Source organism: Salvelinus fontinalis, unplaced genomic scaffold (genome assembly GCF_029448725.1).
Source record: "Salvelinus fontinalis isolate EN_2023a unplaced genomic scaffold, ASM2944872v1 scaffold_0959, whole genome shotgun sequence".
Taxonomy (NCBI): Eukaryota; Metazoa; Chordata; class Actinopteri; order Salmoniformes; family Salmonidae; genus Salvelinus; species Salvelinus fontinalis.
Window position 1 is genome coordinate 48,577 of NW_026601168.1, and position 23,110 is coordinate 71,686.

The 23,110-nt window shown below is 45.1% G+C and overlaps 1 protein-coding gene across 1 annotated transcript in view; it reads left to right on the forward strand.

Annotated features, from left to right (window-relative positions):
• Window positions 1–23,098, forward strand: part of LOC129847939 (uncharacterized) — a 57,897-nt gene extending 34,799 nt beyond the window's left edge. The window contains exon 7 of the mRNA XM_055915522.1: window positions 20,912–23,098. Within this exon, the coding sequence (XP_055771497.1) occupies window positions 20,912–21,110 (199 nt within the window). The 3' untranslated portion in view covers window positions 21,111–23,098. The remainder of the gene's footprint in view (window positions 1–20,911) is intronic.
• Window positions 23,099–23,110: the final 12 nt, after the last annotated feature.

The window sequence follows — 23,110 nt, forward strand, 5'->3', positions numbered from 1 at the left end:
CTGGCCGAGCTATAAGGACTGTTTGTTAGACCATGAGACATATGTAACAGTTCCACCTCTGTGGTGAAAGCTGGCCGAGCTATAAGGACTGTTTGTTAGACCATGAGACATATGTAACAGTTCCACCTCTGTGGTGAAAGCTGGCCGAGCTATAAGGAGAGTTTGTTAGACCATGAGACATATGTAACAGTTCCACCTCTGTGGTGAACGCTGGCCGAGCTATAAGGACTGTTTGTTAGACCATGAGACATATGTAACAGTTCCACCTCTGTGGTGAAAGCTGGCCGAGCTATAAGGACTGTTTTTAGACCATGAGACATATGTAACAGTTCCACCTCTGTGGTGAACGCTGACCGAGCTATAAGGACTGTTTGTTAGACCATGAGACATATGTAACAGTTTCACCTCTGTGGTGAAAGCTGGCCGAGCTATGAGGACTGTTTGTTAGACCATGAGACATATGTAACAGTTCCACCTCTGTGGTGAAAGCTGGCCGAGCTATAAGGACTGTTTGTTAGACCATGAGACATATGTAACAGTTCCACCTCTGTGGTGAAAGCTGGCCGAGCTATAAGGACTGTTTGTTAGACCATCCACATATGTAACAGTTCCACCTCTGTGGTGAAAGCTGGCCGAGCTATAAGGACTGTTTGTTAGACCATCCACATATGTAACAGTTCCACCTCTGTGGTGAAAGCTGGCCGAGCTATAAGGACTGTTTGTTAGACCATGAGACATATGTAACAGTTCCACCTCTGTGGTGAACGCTGGCCGAGCTATAAGGACTGTTTGTTAGACCATCCACATATGTAACCGTTCCACCTCTGTGGTGAAAGCTGGCCGAGCTATAAGGACTGTTTGTTAGACCATGAGACATATGTAACAGTTCCACTTCTGTGGTGAAAGCTGGCCGAGCTATAAGGACTGTTTGTTAGACCATCCACATATGTAACAGTTCCACCTCTGTGGTGAAAGCTGGCCGAGCTATAAGGACTGTTTGTTAGACCATGAGACATATGTAACAGTTCCACCTCTGTGGTGAAAGCTGGCAGAGCTATAAGGACTGTTTGTTAGACCATTCACATATGTAACAGTTCCACCTCTGTGGTGAAAGCTGGCCGAGCTATAAGGACTGTTTGTTAGACCATGAGACATATGTAACAGTTCCACCTCTGTGGTGAACGCTGGCCGAGCTATAAGGACTGTTTGTTAGACCATGAGACATATGTAACAGTTCCACTTCTGTGGTGAACGCTGGCCGAGCTATAAGGACTGTTTGTTAGACCATGAGACATATGTAACAGTTCCACCTCTGTGGTGAAAGCTGGCCGAGCTATAAGGACTGTTTGTTAGACCATGAGACATATGTAACAGTTCCACCTCTGTGGTGAAAGCTGGCCGAGCTATAAGGACTGTTTGTTAGACCATGAGACATATGTAACAGTTCCACCTCTGTGGTGAACGCTGGCCGAGCTATAAGGACTGTTTGTTAGACCATGAGACATATGTAACAGTTCCACCTCTGTGGTGAAAGCTGGCCGAGCTATAAGGACTGTTTGTTAGACCATCCACATATGTAACAGTTCCACCTCTGTGGTGAAAGCTGGCCGAGCTATAAGGACTGTTTGTTAGACCATGAGACATATGTAACAGTTCCACCTCTGTGGTGAAAGCTGGCCGAGCTATAAGGACTGTTTGTTAGACCATGAGACATATGTAACAGTTCCACCTCTGTGGTGAAAGCTGGCCGAGCTATAAGGACTGTTTGTTAGACCATGAGACATATGTAACAGTTCCACCTCTGTGGTGAACGCTGGCCGAGCTATAAGGACTGTTTGTTAGACCATGAGACATATGTAACAGTTCCACCTCTGTGGTGAAAGCTGGCCGAGCTATAGCGATGTTTGTTAGACCATGAGACATATGTAACAGTTCCACCTCTGTGGTGAAAGCTGGCCGAGCTATAAGGACTGTTTGTTAGACCATGAGACATATGTAACAGTTCCACCTCTGTGGTGAACGCTGGCCGAGCTATAAGGACTGTTTGTTAGACCATGAGACATATGTAACAGTTCCACCTCTGTGGTGAAAGCTGGCCGAGCTATAAGGACTGTTTTTAGACCATGAGACATATGTAACAGTTCCACCTCTGTGGTGAACGCTGGCCGAGCTATAAGGACTGTTTGTTAGACCATGAGACATATGTAACAGTTTCACCTCTGTGGTGAAAGCTGGCCGAGCTATGAGGACTGTTTGTTAGACCATGAGACATATGTAACAGTTCCACCTCTGTGGTGAAAGCTGGCCGAGCTATAAGGACTGTTTGTTAGACCATGAGACATATGTAACAGTTCCACCTCTGTGGTGAAAGCTGGCCGAGCTATAAGGACTGTTTGTTAGACCATCCACATATGTAACAGTTCCACCTCTGTGGTGAAAGCTGGCCGAGCTATAAGGACTGTTTGTTAGACCATCCACATATGTAACAGTTCCACCTCTGTGGTGAAAGCTGGCCGAGCTATAAGGACTGTTTGTTAGACCATGAGACATATGTAACAGTTCCACCTCTGTGGTGAACGCTGGCCGAGCTATAAGGACTGTTTGTTAGACCATCCACATATGTAACCGTTCCACCTCTGTGGTGAAAGCTGGCCGAGCTATAAGGACTGTTTGTTAGACCATGAGACATATGTAACAGTTCCACTTCTGTGGTGAAAGCTGGCCGAGCTATAAGGACTGTTTGTTAGACCATCCACATATGTAACAGTTCCACCTCTGTGGTGAAAGCTGGCCGAGCTATAAGGACTGTTTGTTAGACCATGAGACATATGTAACAGTTCCACCTCTGTGGTGAAAGCTGGCAGAGCTATAAGGACTGTTTGTTAGACCATTCACATATGTAACAGTTCCACCTCTGTGGTGAAAGCTGGCCGAGCTATAAGGACTGTTTGTTAGACCATGAGACATATGTAACAGTTCCACCTCTGTGGTGAACGCTGGCCGAGCTATAAGGACTGTTTGTTAGACCATGAGACATATGTAACAGTTCCACTTCTGTGGTGAACGCTGGCCGAGCTATAAGGACTGTTTGTTAGACCATGAGACATATGTAACAGTTCCACCTCTGTGGTGAAAGCTGGCCGAGCTATAAGGACTGTTTGTTAGACCATGAGACATATGTAACAGTTCCACCTCTGTGGTGAAAGCTGGCCGAGCTATAAGGACTGTTTGTTAGACCATGAGACATATGTAACAGTTCCACCTCTGTGGTGAACGCTGGCCGAGCTATAAGGACTGTTTGTTAGACCATGAGACATATGTAACAGTTCCACCTCTGTGGTGAAAGCTGGCCGAGCTATAAGGACTGTTTGTTAGACCATCCACATATGTAACAGTTCCACCTCTGTGGTGAAAGCTGGCCGAGCTATAAGGACTGTTTGTTAGACCATGAGACATATGTAACAGTTCCACCTCTGTGGTGAAAGCTGGCCGAGCTATAAGGACTGTTTGTTAGACCATGAGACATATGTAACAGTTCCACCTCTGTGGTGAAAGCTGGCCGAGCTATAAGGACTGTTTGTTAGACCATGAGACATATGTAACAGTTCCACCTCTGTGGTGAACGCTGGCCGAGCTATAAGGACTGTTTGTTAGACCATGAGACATATGTAACAGTTCCACCTCTGTGGTGAAAGCTGGCCGAGCTATAGCGGTGTTTGTTAGACCATGAGACATATGTAACAGTTCCACCTCTGTGGTGAAAGCTGGCCGAGCTATAAGGACTGTTTGTTAGACCATGATACATATGTAACAGTTCCACCTCTGTGGTGAACGCTGGCCGAGCTATAAGGACTGTTTGTTAGACCATGAGACATATGTAACAGTTCCACCTCTGTGGTGAAAGCTGGCCGAGCTATAAGGACTGTTTGTTAGACCATCAGCATATGTAACAGTTCCACCTCTGTGGTGAAAGCTGGCCGAGCTATAAGGACTCTTTGTTAGACCATGAGACATATGTAACAGTTCCACCTCTGTGGTGAAAGCTGGCCGAGCTATAAGGACTGTTTGTTAGACCATGAGACATATGTAACAGTTCCACCTCTGTGGTGAACGCTGGCCGAGCTATAAGGACTGTTTGTTAGACCATGAGACATATGTAACAGTTCCACCTCTGTGGTGAAAGCTGGCCGAGCTATAGCGGTGTTTGTTAGACCATGAGACATATGTAACAGTTCCACCTCTGTGGTGAAAGCTGGCCGAGCTATAAGGACTGTTTGTTAGACCATGAGACATATGTAACAGTTCCACCTCTGTGGTGAACGCTGGCCGAGCTATAAGGACTGTTTGTTAGACCATGAGACATATGTAACAGTTCCACCTCTGTGGTGAAAGCTGGCCGAGATATAAGGACTGTTTGTTAGACCATGAGACATATGTAACAGTTCCACCTCTGTGGTGAACGCTGGCCGAGCTATAAGGACTGTTTGTTAGACCATGAGACATATGTAACAGTTCCACCTCTGTGGTGAAAGCTGGCCGAGCTATAAGGACTGTTTGTTAGACCATGAGACATATGTAACAGTTCCACCTCTGTGGTGAACGCTGGCCGAGCTATAAGGACTGTTTGTTAGACCATGAGACATATGTAACAGTTCCACCTCTGTGGTGAAAGCTGGCCGAGCTATAGCGGTGTTTGTTAGACCATGAGACATATGTAACAGTTCCACCTCTGTGGTGAAAGCTGGCCGAGCTATAAGGACTGTTTGTTAGACCATGAGACATATGTAACAGTTCCACCTCTGTGGTGAACGCTGGCCGAGCTATAAGGACTGTTTGTTAGACCATGAGACATATGTAACAGTTCCACCTCTGTGGTGAAAGCTGGCCGAGCTATAAGGACTGTTTGTTAGACCATGAGACATATGTAACAGTTCCACCTCTGTGGTGAACGCTGGCCGAGCTATAAGGACTGTTTGTTAGACCATGAGACATATGTAACAGTTCCACCTCTGTGGTGAACGCTGGCCGAGCTATAAGGACTGTTTGTTAGACCATCCACATATATAACAGTTCCACCTCTGTGGTGAAAGCTGGCCGAGCTATAAGGACTGTTTGTTAGACCATGAGACATATGTAACAGTTCCACCTCTGTGGTGAAAGCTGGCCGAGCTATAAGGACTGTTTGTTAGACCATCCACATATGTAACAGTTCCACCTCTGTGGTGAAAGCTGGCCGAGCTATAAGGACTGTTTGTTAGACCATGAGACATATGTAACAGTTCCACCTCTGTGGTGAAAGCTGGCCGAGCTATAAGGACTCTTTGTTAGACCATGAGACATATGTAACAGTTCCACCTCTGTGGTGAACGCTGGCCGAGCTATAGCGGTGTTTGTTAGACCATGAGACATATGTAACAGTTCCACCTCTGTGGTGAAAGCTGGCCGAGCTATAAGGACTGTTTGTTAGACCATGAGACATATGTAACAGTTCCACCTCTGTGGTGAACGCTGGCCGAGCTATAAGGACTGTTTGTTAGACCATGAGACATATGTAACAGTTCCACCTCTGTGGTGAAAGCTGGCCGAGCTATAAGGACTGTTTGTTAGACCATGAGACATATGTAACAGTTCCACCTCTGTGGTGAACGCTGGCCGAGCTATAAGGGCTGTTTGTTAGACCATGAGACATATGTAACAGTTCCACCTCTGTGGTGAACGCTGGCCGAGCTATAAGGACTGTTTGTTAGACCATCCACATATGTAACAGTTCCACCTCTGTGGTGAAAGCTGGCCGAGCTATAAGGACTGTTTGTTAGACCATGAGACATATGTAACAGTTCCACCTCTGTGGTGAAAGCTGGCCGAGCTATAAGGACTGTTTGTTAGACCATCCACATATGTAACAGTTCCACCTCTGTGGTGAAAGCTGGCCGAGCTATAAGGACTGTTTGTTAGACCATGAGACATATGTAACAGTTCCACCTCTGTGGTGAAAGCTGGCCGAGCTATAAGGACTCTTTGTTAGACCATGAGACATATGTAACAGTTCCACCTCTGTGGTGAACGCTGGCCGAGCTATAAGGACTGTTTGTTAGACCATGAGACTTATGTAACAGTTCCACCTCTGTGGTGAAAGCTGGCCGAGCTATAAGGACTGTTTGTTAGACCATGAGACATATGTAACAGTTCCACCTCTGTGGTGAACGCTGGCCGAGCTATAAGGACTGTTTGTTAGACCATCCACATATGTAACAGTTCCACCTCTGTGGGGAAAGCTGGCCGAGCTATAAGGACTGTTTGTTAGACCATGAGACATATGTAACAGTTCCACCTCTGTGGTGAAAGCTGGCCGAGCTATAAGGACTGTTTGTTAGACCATGAGACATATGTAACAGTTCCACCTCTGTGGTGAAAGCTGGCCGAGCTATAAGGACTGTTTGTTAGACCATGAGACATATGTAACAGTTCCACCTCTGTGGTGAAAGCTGGCCGAGCTATAAGGACAGTTTGTTAGACCATGAGACATATGTAACAGTTCCACCTCTGTGGTGAACGCTGGCCGAGCTATAAGGACTGTTTGTTAGACCATGAGACATATGTAACAGTTCCACCTCTGTGGTGAAAGCTGGCCGAGCTATAAGGACTGTTTTTAGACCATGAGACATATGTAACAGTTCCACCTCTGTGGTGAACGCTGGCCGAGCTATAAGGACTGTTTGTTAGACCATGAGACATATGTAACAGTTTCACCTCTGTGGTGAAAGCTGGCCGAGCTATGAGGACTGTTTGTTAGACCATGAGACATATGTAACAGTTCCACCTCTGTGGTGAAAGCTGGCCGAGCTATTAGGACTGTTTGTTAGACCATGAGACATATGTAACAGTTCCACCTCTGTGGTGAAAGCTGGCCGAGCTATAAGGACTGTTTGTTAGACCATCCACATATGTAACAGTTCCACCTCTGTGGTGAAAGCTGGCCGAGCTATAAGGACTGTTTGTTAGACCATCCACATATGTAACAGTTCCACCTCTGTGGTGAAAGCTGGCCGAGCTATAAGGACTGTTTGTTAGACCATGAGACATATGTAACAGTTCCACCTCTGTGGTGAACGCTGGCCGAGCTATAAGGACTGTTTGTTAGACCATCCACATATGTAACCGTTCCACCTCTGTGGTGAAAGCTGGCCGAGCTATAAGGGCTGTTTGTTAGACCATGAGACATATGTAACAGTTCCACTTCTGTGGTGAAAGCTGGCCGAGCTATAAGGACTGTTTGTTAGACCATCCACATATGTAACAGTTCCACCTCTGTGGTGAAAGCTGGCCGAGCTATAAGGACTGTTTGTTAGACCATGAGACATATGTAACAGTTCCACCTCTGTGGTGAAAGCTGGCCGAGCTATAAGGACTCTTTGTTAGACCATGAGACATATGTAACAGTTCCACCTCTGTGGTGAACGCTGGCCGAGCTATAAGGACTGTTTGTTAGACCATGAGACTTATGTAACAGTTCCACCTCTGTGGTGAAAGCTGGCCGAGCTATAAGGACTGTTTGTTAGACCATGAGACATATGTAACAGTTCCACTTCTGTGGTGAACGCTGGCCGAGCTATAAGGACTGTTTGTTAGACCATGAGACATATGTAACAGTTCCACCTCTGTGGTGAAAGCTGGCCGAGCTATAAGGACTGTTTGTTAGACCATGAGACATATGTAACAGTTCCACCTCTGTGGTGAAAGCTGGCCGAGCTATAAGGACTGTTTGTTAGACCATGAGACATATGTAACAGTTCCACCTCTGTGGTGAACGCTGGCCGAGCTATAAGGACTGTTTGTTAGACCATGAGACATATGTAACAGTTCCACCTCTGTGGTGAAAGCTGGCCGAGCTATAAGGACTGTTTGTTAGACCATCCACATATGTAACAGTTCCACCTCTGTGGTGAAAGCTGGCCGAGCTATAAGGACTGTTTGTTAGACCATGAGACATATGTAACAGTTCCACCTCTGTGGTGAAAGCTGGCCGAGCTATAAGGACTGTTTGTTAGACCATGAGACATATGTAACAGTTCCACCTCTGTGGTGAAAGCTGGCCGAGCTATAAGGACTGTTTGTTAGACCATGAGACATATGTAACAGTTCCACCTCTGTGGTGAACGCTGGCCGAGCTATAAGGACTGTTTGTTAGACCATGAGACATATGTAACAGTTCCACCTCTGTGGTGAAAGCTGGCCGAGCTATAGCGGTGTTTGTTAGACCATGAGACATATGTAACAGTTCCACCTCTGTGGTGAAAGCTGGCCGAGCTATAAGGACTGTTTGTTAGACCATGAGACATATGTAACAGTTCCACCTCTGTGGTGAACGCTGGCCGAGCTATAAGGACTGTTTGTTAGACCATGAGACATATGTAACAGTTCCACCTCTGTGGTGAAAGCTGGCCGAGCTATAAGGACTGTTTGTTAGACCATCAGCATATGTAACAGTTCCACCTCTGTGGTGAAAGTTGGCCGAGCTATAAGGACTCTTTGTTAGACCATGAGACATATGTAACAGTTCCACCTCTGTGGTGAACGCTGGCCGAGCTATAAGGACTGTTTGTTAGACCATGAGACTTATGTAACAGTTCCACCTCTGGTGAAAGCTGGCCGAGCTATAAGGACTGTTTGTTAGACCATGAGACATATGTAACAGTTCCACCTCTGTGGTGAACGCTGGCTGAGCTATAAGGACTGTTTGTTAGACCATCCACATATGTAACAGTTCCACCTCTGTGGGGAAAGCTGGCCGAGCTATAAGGACTGTTTGTTAGACCATGAGACATATGTAACAGTTCCACCTCTGTGGTGAAAGCTGGCCGAGCTATAAGGACTGTTTGTTAGACCATGAGACATATGTAACAGTTCCACCTCTGTGGTGAAAGCTGGCCGAGCTATAAGGACTGTTTGTTAGACCATGAGACATATGTAACAGTTCCACCTCTGTGGTGAAAGCTGGCCGAGCTATAAGGACAGTTTGTTAGACCATGAGACATATGTAACAGTTCCACCTCTGTGGTGAACGCTGGCCGAGCTATAAGGACTGTTTGTTAGACCATCCACATATGTAACAGTTCCACCTCTGTGGTGAAAGCTGGCCGAGCTATAAGGACTGTTTGTTAGACCATCCACATATGTAACAGTTCCACCTCTGTGGTGAAAGCTGGCCGAGCTATAAGGACTGTTTGTTAGACCATGAGACATATGTAACAGTTTCACCTCTGTGGTGAAAGCTGGCCGAGCTATGAGGACTGTTTGTTAGACCATGAGACATATGTAACAGTTCCACCTCTGTGGTGAACGCTGGCCGAGCTATAAGGACTGTTTGTTAGACCATGAGACATATGTAACAGTTTCACCTCTGTGGTGAAAGCTGGCCGAGCTATGAGGACTGTTTGTTAGACCATGAGACAAATGTAACAGTTCCACCTCTGTGGTGAAAGCTGGCCGAGCTATAAGGACTGTTTGTTAGACCATGAGACATATGTAACAGTTCCACCTCTGTGGTGAAAGCTGGCCGAGCTATAAGGACTGTTTGTTAGACCATCCACATATGTAACAGTTCCACCTCTGTGGTGAAAGCTGGCCGAGCTATAAGGACTGTTTGTTAGACCATCCACATATGTAACAGTTCCACCTCTGTGGTGAAAGCTGGCCGAGCTATAAGGACTGTTTGTTAGACCATGAGACATATGTAACAGTTCCACCTCTGTGGTGAACGCTGGCCGAGCTATAAGGACTGTTTGTTAGACCATCCACATATGTAACCGTTCCACCTCTGTGGTGAAAGCTGGCCGAGCTATAAGGACTGTTTGTTAGACCATGAGACATATGTAACAGTTCCACTTCTGTGGTGAAAGCTGGCCGAGCTATAAGGACTGTTTGTTAGACCATCCACATATGTAACAGTTCCACCTCTGTGGTGAAAGCTGGCCGAGCTATAAGGACTGTTTGTTAGACCATGAGACATATGTAACAGTTCCACCTCTGTGGTGAAAGCTGGCAGAGCTATAAGGACTGTTTGTTAGACCATCCACATATGTAACAGTTCCACCTCTGTGGTGAAAGCTGGCCGAGCTATAAGGACTGTTTGTTAGACCATGAGACATATGTAACAGTTCCACCTCTGTGGTGAACGCTGGCCGAGCTATAAGGACTGTTTGTTAGACCATGAGACATATGTAACAGTTCCACTTCTGTGGTGAACGCTGGCCGAGCTATAAGGACTGTTTGTTAGACCATGAGACATATGTAACAGTTCCACCTCTGTGGTGAAAGCTGGCCGAGCTATAAGGACTGTTTGTTAGACCATGAGACATATGTAACAGTTCCACCTCTGTGGTGAAAGCTGGCCGAGCTATAAGGACTGTTTGTTAGACCATGAGACATATGTAACAGTTCCACCTCTGTGGGGAAAGCTGGCCGAGCTATAAGGACTGTTTGTTAGACCATGAGACATATGTAACAGTTCCACCTCTGTGGTGAAAGCTGGCCGAGCTATAAGGACTGTTTGTTAGACCATGAGACATATGTAACAGTTCCACCTCTGTGGTGAACGCTGGCCGAGCTATAAGGACTGTTTGTTAGACCATGAGACATATGTAACAGTTTCACCTCTGTGGTGAAAGCTGGCCGAGCTATGAGGACTGTTTGTTAGACCATGAGACATATGTAACAGTTCCACCTCTTTGGTGAAAGCTGGCCGAGCTATAAGGACTGTTTGTTAGACCATGAGACATATGTAACAGTTCCACCTCTGTGGTGAAAGCTGGCCGAGCTATAAGGACTGTTTGTTAGACCATCCACATATGTAACAGTTCCACCTCTGTGGTGAAAGCTGGCCGAGCTATAAGGACTGTTTGTTAGACCATCCACATATGTAACAGTTCCACCTCTGTGGTGAAAGCTGGCCGAGCTATAAGGACTGTTTGTTAGACCATGAGACATATGTAACAGTTCCACCTCTGTGGTGAACGCTGGCCGAGCTATAAGGACTGTTTGTTAGACCATGAGACATATGTAACAGTTCCACTTCTGTGGTGAACGCTGGCCGAGCTATAAGGACTGTTTGTTAGACCATGAGACATATGTAACAGTTCCACCTCTGTGGTGAAAGCTGGCCGAGCTATAAGGACTGTTTGTTAGACCATGAGACATATGTAACAGTTCCACCTCTGTGGTGAAAGCTGGCCGAGCTATAAGGACTGTTTGTTAGACCATGAGACATATGTAACAGTTCCACCTCTGTGGGGAAAGCTGGCCGAGCTATAAGGACTGTTTGTTAGACCATCCACATATGCAACACTTCCACCTCTGTGGTGAAAGCTGGCCGAGCTATAAGGACTGTTTGTTAGACCATGAGACATATGTAACAGTTCCACCTCTGTGGTGAAAGCTGGCCGAGCTATAAGGACTGTTTGTTAGACCATGAGACATATGTAACAGTTCCACCTCTGTGGTGAAAGCTGGCCGAGCTATGAGGACTGTTTGTTAGACCATGAGACATATGTAACAGTTCCACCTCTGTGGTGAAAGCTGGCCGAGCTATAAGGACTGTTTGTTAGACCATGAGACATATGTAACAGTTCCACCTCTGTGGTGAAAGCTGGCCGAGCTATAAGGACTGTTTGTTAGACCATCCACATATGTAACAGTTCCACCTCTGTGGTGAAAGCTGGCCGAGCTATAAGGACTGTTTGTTAGACCATCCACATATGTAACCGTTCCACCTCTGTGGTGAAAGCTGGCCGAGCTATAAGGACTGTTTGTTAGACCATGAGACATATGTAACAGTTCCACCTCTGTGGTGAAAGCTGGCCGAGCTATAAGGGCTGTTTGTTAGACCATGAGACATATGTAACAGTTCCACCTCTGTGGTGAAAGCTGGCCGAGCTATAAGGACTGTTTGTTAGACCATGAGACATATGTAACAGTTCCACCTCTGTGGTGAAAGCTGGCCGAGCTATAAGGACTGTTTGTTAGACCATCCACATATGTAACAGTTCCACCTCTGTGGTGAAAGCTGGCCGAGCTATAAGGACTGTTTGTTAGACCATGAGACATATGTAACAGTTCCACCTCTGTGGTGAACGCTGGCCGAGCTATAAGGACTGTTTGTTAGACCATGAGACATATGTAACAGTTCCACCTCTGTGGTGAACGCTGGCCGAGCTATAAGGACTGTTTGTTAGACCATGAGACATATGTAACAGTTCCACCTCTGTGGTGAAAGCTGGCCGAGCTATAAGGACTGTTTGTTAGACCATGAGACATATGTAACAGTTCCACCTCTGTGGTGAAAGCTGGCCGAGCTATAAGGACTGTTTGTTAGACCATGAGACATATGTAACAGTTCCACCTCTGTGGTGAAAGCTGGCCGAGCTATAAGGACTGTTTGTTAGACCATGAGACATATGTCACAGTTCCACCTCTGTGGTGAAAGCTGGCCGAGCTATAAGGACTGTTTGTTAGACCATGAGACATATGTAACAGTTCCACCTCTGTGGTGAACGCTGGCCGAGCTATAAGGACTGTTTGTTAGACCATGAGACATATGTAACAGTTCCACCTCTGTGGTGAACGCTGGCCGAGCTATAAGGACTGTTTGTTAGACCATGAGACATATGTAACAGTTCCACCTCTGTGGTGAAAGCTGGCCGAGCTATAAGGACTGTTTGTTAGACCATGAGACATATGTAACAGTTCCACCTCTGTGGTGAAGGCTGGCCGAGCTATAAGGACTGTTTGTTAGACCATGAGACATATGTAACAGTTCCACCTCTGTGGTGAAAGCTGGCCGAGCTATAAGGACTGTTTGTTAGACCATGAGACATATGTAACAGTTCCACCTCTGTGGTGAAAGCTGGCCGAGCTATAAGGTCTGTTTGTTAGACCATCCACATATGTAACAGTTCCACCTCTGTGGTGAAAGCTGGCCGAGCTATAATGACTGTTTGTTAGACCATGAGACATATGTAACAGTTCCACCTCTGTGGTGAAAGCTGGCCCAGCTATAAGGACTGTTTGTTAGACCATGAGACATATGTAACAGTTCCACCTCTGTGGTGAAAGCTGGCCGAGCTATGAGGACTGTTTGTTAGACCATGAGACATATGTAACAGTTCCACCTCTGTGGTGAAAGCTGGCCGAGCTATAAGGACTGTTTGTTAGACCATGAGACATATGTAACAGTTCCACCTCTGTGGTGAAAGCTGGCCGAGCTATAAGGACTGTTTGTTAGACCATCCACATATGTAACAGTTCCACCTCTGTGGTGAAAGCTGGCCGAGCTATAAGGACTGTTTGTTAGACCATCCACATATGTAACCGTTCCACCTCTGTGGTGAAAGCTGGCCGAGCTATAAGGACTGTTTGTTAGACCATGAGACATATGTAACAGTTCCACCTCTGTGGTGAAAGCTGGCCGAGCTATAAGGGCTGTTTGTTAGACCATGAGACATATGTAACAGTTCCACCTCTGTGGTGAAAGCTGGCCGAGCTATAAGGACTGTTTGTTAGACCATGAGACATATGTAACAGTTCCACCTCTGTGGTGAAAGCTGGCCGAGCTATAAGGACTGTTTGTTAGACCATCCACATATGTAACAGTTCCACCTCTGTGGTGAAAGCTGGCCGAGCTATAAGGACTGTTTGTTAGACCATGAGACATATGTAACAGTTCCACCTCTGTGGTGAACGCTGGCCGAGCTATAAGGACTGTTTGTTAGACCATGAGACATATGTAACAGTTCCACCTCTGTGGTGAACGCTGGCCGAGCTATAAGGACTGTTTGTTAGACCATGAGACATATGTAACAGTTCCACCTCTGTGGTGAAAGCTGGCCGAGCTATAAGGACTGTTTGTTAGACCATGAGACATATGTAACAGTTCCACCTCTGTGGTGAAAGCTGGCCGAGCTATAAGGACTGTTTGTTAGACCATGAGACATATGTAACAGTTCCACCTCTGTGGTGAAAGCTGGCCGAGCTATAAGGACTGTTTGTTAGACCATGAGACATATGTCACAGTTCCACCTCTGTGGTGAAAGCTGGCCGAGCTATAAGGACTGTTTGTTAGACCATGAGACATATGTAACAGTTCCACCTCTGTGGTGAACGCTGGCCGAGCTATAAGGACTGTTTGTTAGACCATGAGACATATGTAACAGTTCCACCTCTGTGGTGAACGCTGGCCGAGCTATAAGGACTGTTTGTTAGACCATGAGACATATGTAACAGTTCCACCTCTGTGGTGAAAGCTGGCCGAGCTATAAGGACTGTTTGTTAGACCATGAGACATATGTAACAGTTCCACCTCTGTGGTGAAGGCTGGCCGAGCTATAAGGACTGTTTGTTAGACCATGAGACATATGTAACAGTTCCACCTCTGTGGTGAAAGCTGGCCGAGCTATAAGGACTGTTTGTTAGACCATGAGACATATGTAACAGTTCCACCTCTGTGGTGAAAGCTGGCCGAGCTATAAGGTCTGTTTGTTAGACCATCCACATATGTAACAGTTCCACCTCTGTGGTGAAAGCTGGCCGAGCTATAATGACTGTTTGTTAGACCATGAGACATATGTAACAGTTCCACCTCTGTGGTGAAAGCTGGCCCAGCTATAAGGACTGTTTGTTAGACCATGAGACATATGTAACAGTTCCACCTCTGTGGTGAAAGCTGGCCGAGCTATAAGGACTGTTTGTTAGACCATGAGACATATGTAACAGTTCCACCTCTGTGGTGAAAGCTGGCCGAGCTATAAGGACTGTTTGTTAGACCATGAGACATATGTAACAGTTCCACCTCTGTGGTGAACGCTGGCCGAGCTATAAGGACTGTTTGTTAGACCATGAGACATATGTAACAGTTCCACCTCTGTGGTGAACGCTGGCCGAGCTATAAGGACTGTTTGTTAGACCATGAGACATGCCAGAGATCGGTCTTCTCATGAAAACGACTGTAGCATCCAAATGATTTGGCCTACAAACTACTGGAAAGACGAGACTCTCACGAACACAGTGGCGTTCTCCGTTTTGCCCTACAAGCGTCTTGACACTCATCTGCATTCAGTACAAACGATCTGCCAAACTTCTGTCTGTAGTGCTTGAACCGTTTGGGCTACACACTAATATGACCCCTCTGTGGAAAGGTGAGACTTCTGTCTGTAGTGCTTGAACCGTTGGTGCTACACACTAATATGACCCCTCTGTGGAAAGGTGAGTCTCTCAAAAACACGCCAGGTGTTTTGTTCTGGGACGCCCACAAGCCTCAGAAGACTGGTCTGAAGGTCTCCTGGTACCAGGTGAAACATGTATGGAAGTACATATGGAGACTGTTTAGTGACGAAAATAAGATTTTAGTTTGGACTGTTTGTTGTTCTATGCAGTGAATCTGTTATTCAATGTGTTTCTATTGGCTAATAGCAGGAAGGACTATCTGTTATTCAATGTGTTTCTATTGGCTAATAGCAGTAAGGACTATCTGTTATTCAATGTGTTTCTATTGGCTAATAGCAGTAAGGACTATCTGTTATTCAATGTGTTTCTATTGGCTAATAGCAGTAAGGACTGTTATTCAATGTGTTTCTATTGGCTAATAGCAGTAAGGACTATCTGTTATTCAATGTGTTTCTATTGGCTAATAGCAGTAAGGACTGTTATTCAATGTGTTTCTATTGGCTAATAGCAGTAAGCACTATCTGTTATTCAATGTGTTTCTATTGGCTAATAGCAGTAAGGACTGTTATTCAATGTGTTTCTATTGGCTAATAGCAGTAAGGACTATCTGTTATTCAATGTGTTTCTATTGGCTAATAGCAGTAATGACTATCTGTTATTCAATGTGTTTCTATTGGCTAATAGCAGTAAGGACTATCTGTTATTCAATGTGTTTCTATTGGCTAATAGCAGTCAGGACTATCTGTTATTCAATGTGTTTCTATTGGCTAATAGCAGTAAGGACTGTCTGTTATTCAATGTGTTTCTATTGGCTAATAGCAGGAAGGACTATCTGTTATTCAATGTGTTTCTATTGGCTAATAGCAGTAAGGACTGTTATTCAATGTGTTTCTATTGGCTAATAGCAGTAAGGACTATCTGTTATTCAATGTGTTTCTATTGGCTAATAGCAGTAAGGACTATCTGTTATTCAATGTGTTTCTATTGGCTAATAGCAGTAAGGACTGTTATTCAATGTGTTTCTATTGGCTAATAGCAGTAAGGACTATCTGTTATTCAATGTGTTTCTATTGGCTAATAGCAGTAAGGACTATCTGTTATTCAATGTGTTTCTATTGGCTAATAGCAGTAAGGACTATCTGTTATTCAATGTGTTTCTATTGGCTAATAGCAGTAAGGACTGTTATTCAATGTGTTTCTATTGGCTAATAGCAGTAAGGACTATCTGTTATTCAATGTGTTTCTATTGGCTAATAGCAGTAAGGACTGTTATTCAATGTGTTTCTATTGGCTAATAGCAGTAAGGACTATCTGTTATTCAATGTGTTTCTATTGGCTAATAGCAGATAGAACTGTTACTCAATGTGTTTCTATTGGCTAATAGCAGTAAGGTCTATCTGTTGTTCAATGTGTTTCTATTGGCTAATAGCAGTCAGGACTATCTGTTATTCAATGTGTTTCTATTGGCTAATAGCAGTCAGGACTATCTGTTATTCAATGTGTTTCTATTGGCTAATAGCAGTAAGGACTATCTGTTATTCAATGTGTTTCTATTGGCTAATAGCAGTAAGGACTGTCTGTTATTCAATGTGTTTCTATTGGCTAATAGCAGTAAGGACTATCTGTTGTTCCATGTAGTGAATCTGTTATTCATGGCATTTGTATGGGCTTATAAAAGGTAGCCTAGTGGTTAGAGCATTGGGCCAGTAACCGAAAGGTTGCTGGATTGAATCCCCAAGCTGACAAGGTAAAAATCTGTCTTTCTGCCCCTGAACAAGGCAGTTAACCCACTGTTCCCCGGGCGCCGAAGACGAGTATGTCGATTAAGGCGGCCCCCCTCACACATTTCAGTTAAAGGTATTCAGTTGTACAACTGACTATGTAGCCCCCTTTCCCAGAAAGGCCAAATTACATATTTCATCCACATTTTTCTTTATACATTTTTGGGATACTTCAGGGGTCTTAAAATTAAACATCGAATCGCTAAATGATCCTGACCTTCTTAAAACAATTCCATATAGCTTAGTAGAACCCCCTTCCCCCCGCGTTTACATGTCGTCAAAATCAGAAAATACCATTAAAATGTAAAGTGCACTATAATGCGTATCTGCTGATCGGATTGAATCCCACCTGACTCTAACCCTTACCTAACCCTAACACTCCTGACTAACGCTTACCTAACCCTAACACTCCTGACTCTAAACCATACCTAACACTCCTGACTCTAAACCATACCTAACACTCCTGACTAACCCTTACCTAACACTCCTGGCTCTAACCCTTACCTAACACTCCTGACTAACCCTTACCTAACACTCCTGACTCTAACCCTTACCTAACACTCCTGACTCTAACCCTTACCTAACACTCCTGACTCTAACCCTTACCTAACACTCCTGACTCTAACCCTTACCTAACACTCCTGACTCTAAACCTTACCTAACACTCCTGACTCTAAACCTTACCTAACACCCCTGACTCTAAACCTTACCTAACACTCCTGACTCTAAACCTTACCTAACACTCCTGACTCTAAACCTTACCTAACACTCCTGACTCTAACCCATACCTAACACTCCTGACTCTAACCCATACCTAACACTCCTGACTCTAAACCTTACCTAACACTCCTGACTCTAACCCTTACCTAACACTCCTGACTCTAACCCTTACCTAACACTCCTGGCTCTAACCCTTACCTAACACTCCTGACTCTAACCCTTACCTAACACTCCTGACTCTAACCCTTACCTAACACTCCTGGCTCTAAACCTTACCTAACACTCCTGGCTCTAACCCTTACCTAACACTCCTGGCTCTAACCCTTACCTAACACTCCTGACTCTAACCTTTACCTAACACTCCTGACTCTAACCCTTACCTAACACTCCTGACTCTAAACCTTACCTAACACTCCTGACTCTAAACCTTACCTAACACTCCTGACTCTAAACCTTACCTAACACTCCTGACTCTAACCCACACCTAACACTCCTGACTCTAACCCACACCTAACACTCCTGACTCTAAACCTTACCTAACACTCCTGGCTCTAACCCTTACCTAACACTCCTGGCTCTAACCCTTACCTAACACTCCTGGCTCTAACCCTTACCTAACACTCCTGACTCTAACCCTTACCTAACACTCCTGACTCTAACCCTTACCTAACACTCCTGACTCTAAACCTTACCTAACACTCCTGACTCTAACCCTGACCTAACACTCCTGACTCTAACCCTGACCTAATACTCCTGACTCTAAACCATACCTAACACTCCTGACTCTAACCCTTACCTAACACTCCTGACTCTAACCCTTACCTAACACTCCTGACTCTAAACCTTACCTAACACTCCTGGCTCTAACCCTTACCTAACACTCCTGGCTCTAACCCTTACCTAACACTCCTGACTCTAACCTTTACCTAACACTCCTGACTCTAACCCTTACCTAACACTCCTGACTCTAAACCTTACCTAACACTCCTGACTCTAAACCTTACCTAACACTCCTGACTCTAAACCTTACCTAACACTCCTGACTCTAACCCACACCTAACACTCCTGACTCTAACCCACACCTAACACTCCTGACTCTAAACCTTACCTAACACTCCTGGCTCTAACCCTTACCTAACACTCCTGGCTCTAACCCTTACCTAACACTCCTGGCTCTAACCCTTACCTAACACTCCTGACTCTAACCCTTACCTAACACTCCTGACTCTAACCCTTACCTAACACTCCTGACTCTAACCCTTACCTAACACTCCTGACTCTAACCCTGACCTAACACTCCTGACTCTAACCCTGACCTAACACTCCTGACTCTAAACCTTACCTAACACTCCTGACTCTAACCCTTACCTAACACTCCTGACTCTAACCCTTACCTAACACTCCTGACTCTAACCCTTACCTAACACTCCTGACTCTAACCCTTACCTAACACTCCTGACTCTAACCCTTACCTAACACTCCTGACTCTAACCATTACCTAACACTCCTGACTCTAAACCTTACCTAACACTCCTGACTCTAACCCTTACCTAACACTCCTGACTCTAACCCTTACCTAACACTCCTGACTCTAACCCTTACCTAACACTCCTGACTCTAACCCTTACCTAACACTCCTGACTCTAACCCTTACCTAACACTCCTGACTCTAAACCTTACCTAACACTCCTGACTCTAAACCATACCTAACACTCCTGACTCTAAACCATACCTAACACTCCTGACTCTAAACCTTACCTAACACTCCTGACTCTAACCCATACCTAACACTCCTGACTCTAAACCTTACCTAACACTCCTGACTCTAAACCTTACCTAACACTCCTGACTCTAAACCTTACCTAACACTCCTGACTCTAAACCTTACCTAACACTCCTGACTCTAAACCTTACCTAACACTCCTGACTCTAAACCTTACCTAATACTCCTGACTCTAAACCATACCTAACACTCCTGACTCTAACCCTTACCTAACACTCCTGACTCTAACCCTTACCTAACACTCCTGACTCTAACCCTTACCTAACACTCCTAACTCTAACCCTTACCTAACACTCCTGACTCTAACCCTTACCTAACACTCCTGACTCTAACCCTTACCTAACACCCCTGACTCTAAACCTTACCTAACACTCCTGACTCTAAACCATACCTAACACTCCTGACTCTAAATCTTACCTAACACTCCTGACTCTAACCCATACCTAACACTCCTGACTCTAAACCTTACCTAACACTCCTGACTCTAAACCTTACCTAACATTCCTGACTCTAAACCTTACCTAACACTCCTGACTCTAACCCTTACCTAACACTCCTGACTCTAAACCTTACCTAACACTCCTGACTCTAAACCTTACCTAACACTCCTGACTCTAACCCTTACCTAACACTCCTGACTCTAAACCTTACCTAACACTCCTAACTCTAACCCTTACCTAACACTCCTGACTCTAACCCTTACCTAACACTCCTGACTCTAACCCTTACCTAACACTCCTGACTCTAACCCTTACCTAACACTCCTGACTCTAACCCTTACCTAACACTCCTGACTCTAACCCTTACCTAACACTCCTGACTCTAACCCTTACCTAACACTCCTGACTCTAACCCATACCTAACACTCCTGACTCTAAACCTTACCTAACACTCCTGACTCTAAACCTTACCTAACACTCCTGACTCTAAACCTTACCTAACACTCCTGACTCTAAACCTTACCTAACACTCCTGACTCTAAACCTTACCTAACACTCCTGACTCTAACCCATACCTAACACTCCTGACTCTAAACCTTACCTAACACTCCTGACTCTAACCCATACCTAACACTCCTGACTCTAACCCTTACCTAACACTCCTGACTCTAACCCTTACCTAACACTCCTGACTCTAACCCTTACCTAACACTCCTAACTTTACAGTACCAGTTCATGTATGTTACCTCACAACCTTTATTACCATACACACTAACGTTAGTCACAACAGAATCTCAGATTCTTTAATTGTAGTGAATAACTTTATACCAATTTATATCACTGTCTTGTACTTGTATTTAGTAACAGGAAATGTTGGTGAAAAATGAATAGGGGCCCTAGCTGAGAGCTATAGGTGCCACAGATCTGTTTTAAAGGACCATAAAACATACGTGTGATGTCACTTCCTGAAGGGAGTTCCTGAGGCAGAGGTCGTTCCAGTACAAGAGGTCAGCTCCACCCCTAACAGACAAAGAGAGGCGTGTCCACGTCTTCCAGAAACACCCAGCCCCCTATGACACCAGACAAACCGCTGGAACCAGCCAATCACAGCCGACCCAGAGCGTCGTAGAGACTCGGACCTATAGGGATGTCACCCTGCACATCAACTGAGGAAAACCCCTTGGTTGAGTCCCAAATGTGGCACCCTATACAGGGCACGACTTTGGCCAAACATTGGTACTGTATAGGGAATCGGCTGCCATTTGAGATGTGACCTCAGACTGAAACCACACTACTGCACTATGGATGACAAATGTGAAAAATCAACACTAATATAATAAATGGCCATTATGTTCCAACCACCACTGTTGATTTCATTCCTCTTCAATACCGTCAGTAGAATCATCAGTACTAAAAGAAGAGCAGCATTCCAAATGGCACCCTATTCCCTATGTAGTGCACTACTTTTGATCTGGTAAACTATTATAGTAAATAGGGTGCCATGGGACCCAGGTCATTGTAGTCACTTGTGTGTGTTATTATAAATGGTATATACAGTATTAAAGGAACATCCCTGGCGATTTTCTTGATGTTCTATCATCTTGGTTCTCAGGAGAATCTGGAACTAATAGAGAGCATCATTACATACAACACCCACTACATTCATTCATCTAATAAAACCAGAGTTTTTTCTGGATCAAAAAGGGTCTTAGGCGGCACGCCCAGAAAAAACCCTGCTCTCTGAACATTGTGAGTAACTGACACAAAGCGTATGAAATGTCAGTAATTCAAATAGCTTGTATAATATGGTAATATGGCATGCAGTGATGTGGCTGACTGACTGGTGGGATTTCTGCAACACATGCAACTCTGCTGTAGTGATGAGCTGTAAAACTCTACTGGCTGTGAACAATTAGCCTGTTTTCTGTTCTACCCACTCTTCTGCAGCGCAGTCATCCAGTAGCTGTTCTTGAAGAACGTGTTTGGCAGCAGCACCTAGAACAATAGAACACAACACAGCCGTAGAACAACAGAACACACACCCGTAGAACAATAGAACACAACACAGCCATAGAACAATAGAACACAACACAGCCATAGAACAACAGAACACACACCCGTAGAACAACAGAACACACACCCGTAGAACAACAGAACACACACCCGTAGAACAACAGAACACACACCCGTAGAACAACAGAACACACACCCGTAGAACAACAGAACACACACCCGTAGAACAACAGAACACACCCGTAGAACAACAGAACACACCCCCGTAGAACAACAGAACACACCCCCGTAGAACAACAGAACACACCCGTAGAACAACAGAACACACACCCGTAGAACAACAGAACACACACCCGTAGAACAACAGAACACACACCCGTAGAACAACAGAACACACACCCGTAGAACAACAGAACACACAGCCGTAGAACAACAGAACACACAGCCGTAGAACAACAGAACACAGCCGTAGAACAACAGAACACCCCCGTAGAACAACAGAACACACCCGTAGAACAACAGAACACACCCGTAGAACAACAGAACACAGCCGTAGAACAACAGAACACACCCCCGTAGAACAACAGAACACACCCCCGTAGAACAACAGAACACACCCGTAGAACAACAGAACACACCCCCGTAGAACAACAGAACACACCCCCGTAGAACAACAGAACACACCCGTAGAACAACAGAACACACCCGTAGAACAACAGAACACACCCGTAGAACAACAGAACACACCCGTAGAACAACAGAACACACCCGTAGAACAACAGAACACCCCCCCGTAGAACAACAGAACACACCCCCGTAGAACAACAGAACACCCCCCCGTAGAACAACAGAACACACCCCCGTAGAACAACAGAACACACCCGTAGAACAACAGAACACACCCGTAGAACAACAGAACACACCCCCGTAGAACAACAGAACACACCCCCGTAGAACAACAGAACACACCCGTAGAACAACAGAACACACCCGTAGAACAACAGAACACAGCCGTAGAACAACAGAACACACAGCCGTAGAACAACAGAACACACAGCCGTAGAACAACAGAACACACCCTTAGAACAACAGAACACACCCTGCCACTTAGTTCTTCACGGTACAGAATATATTAGAGATATAAAAAATGGAAAAAC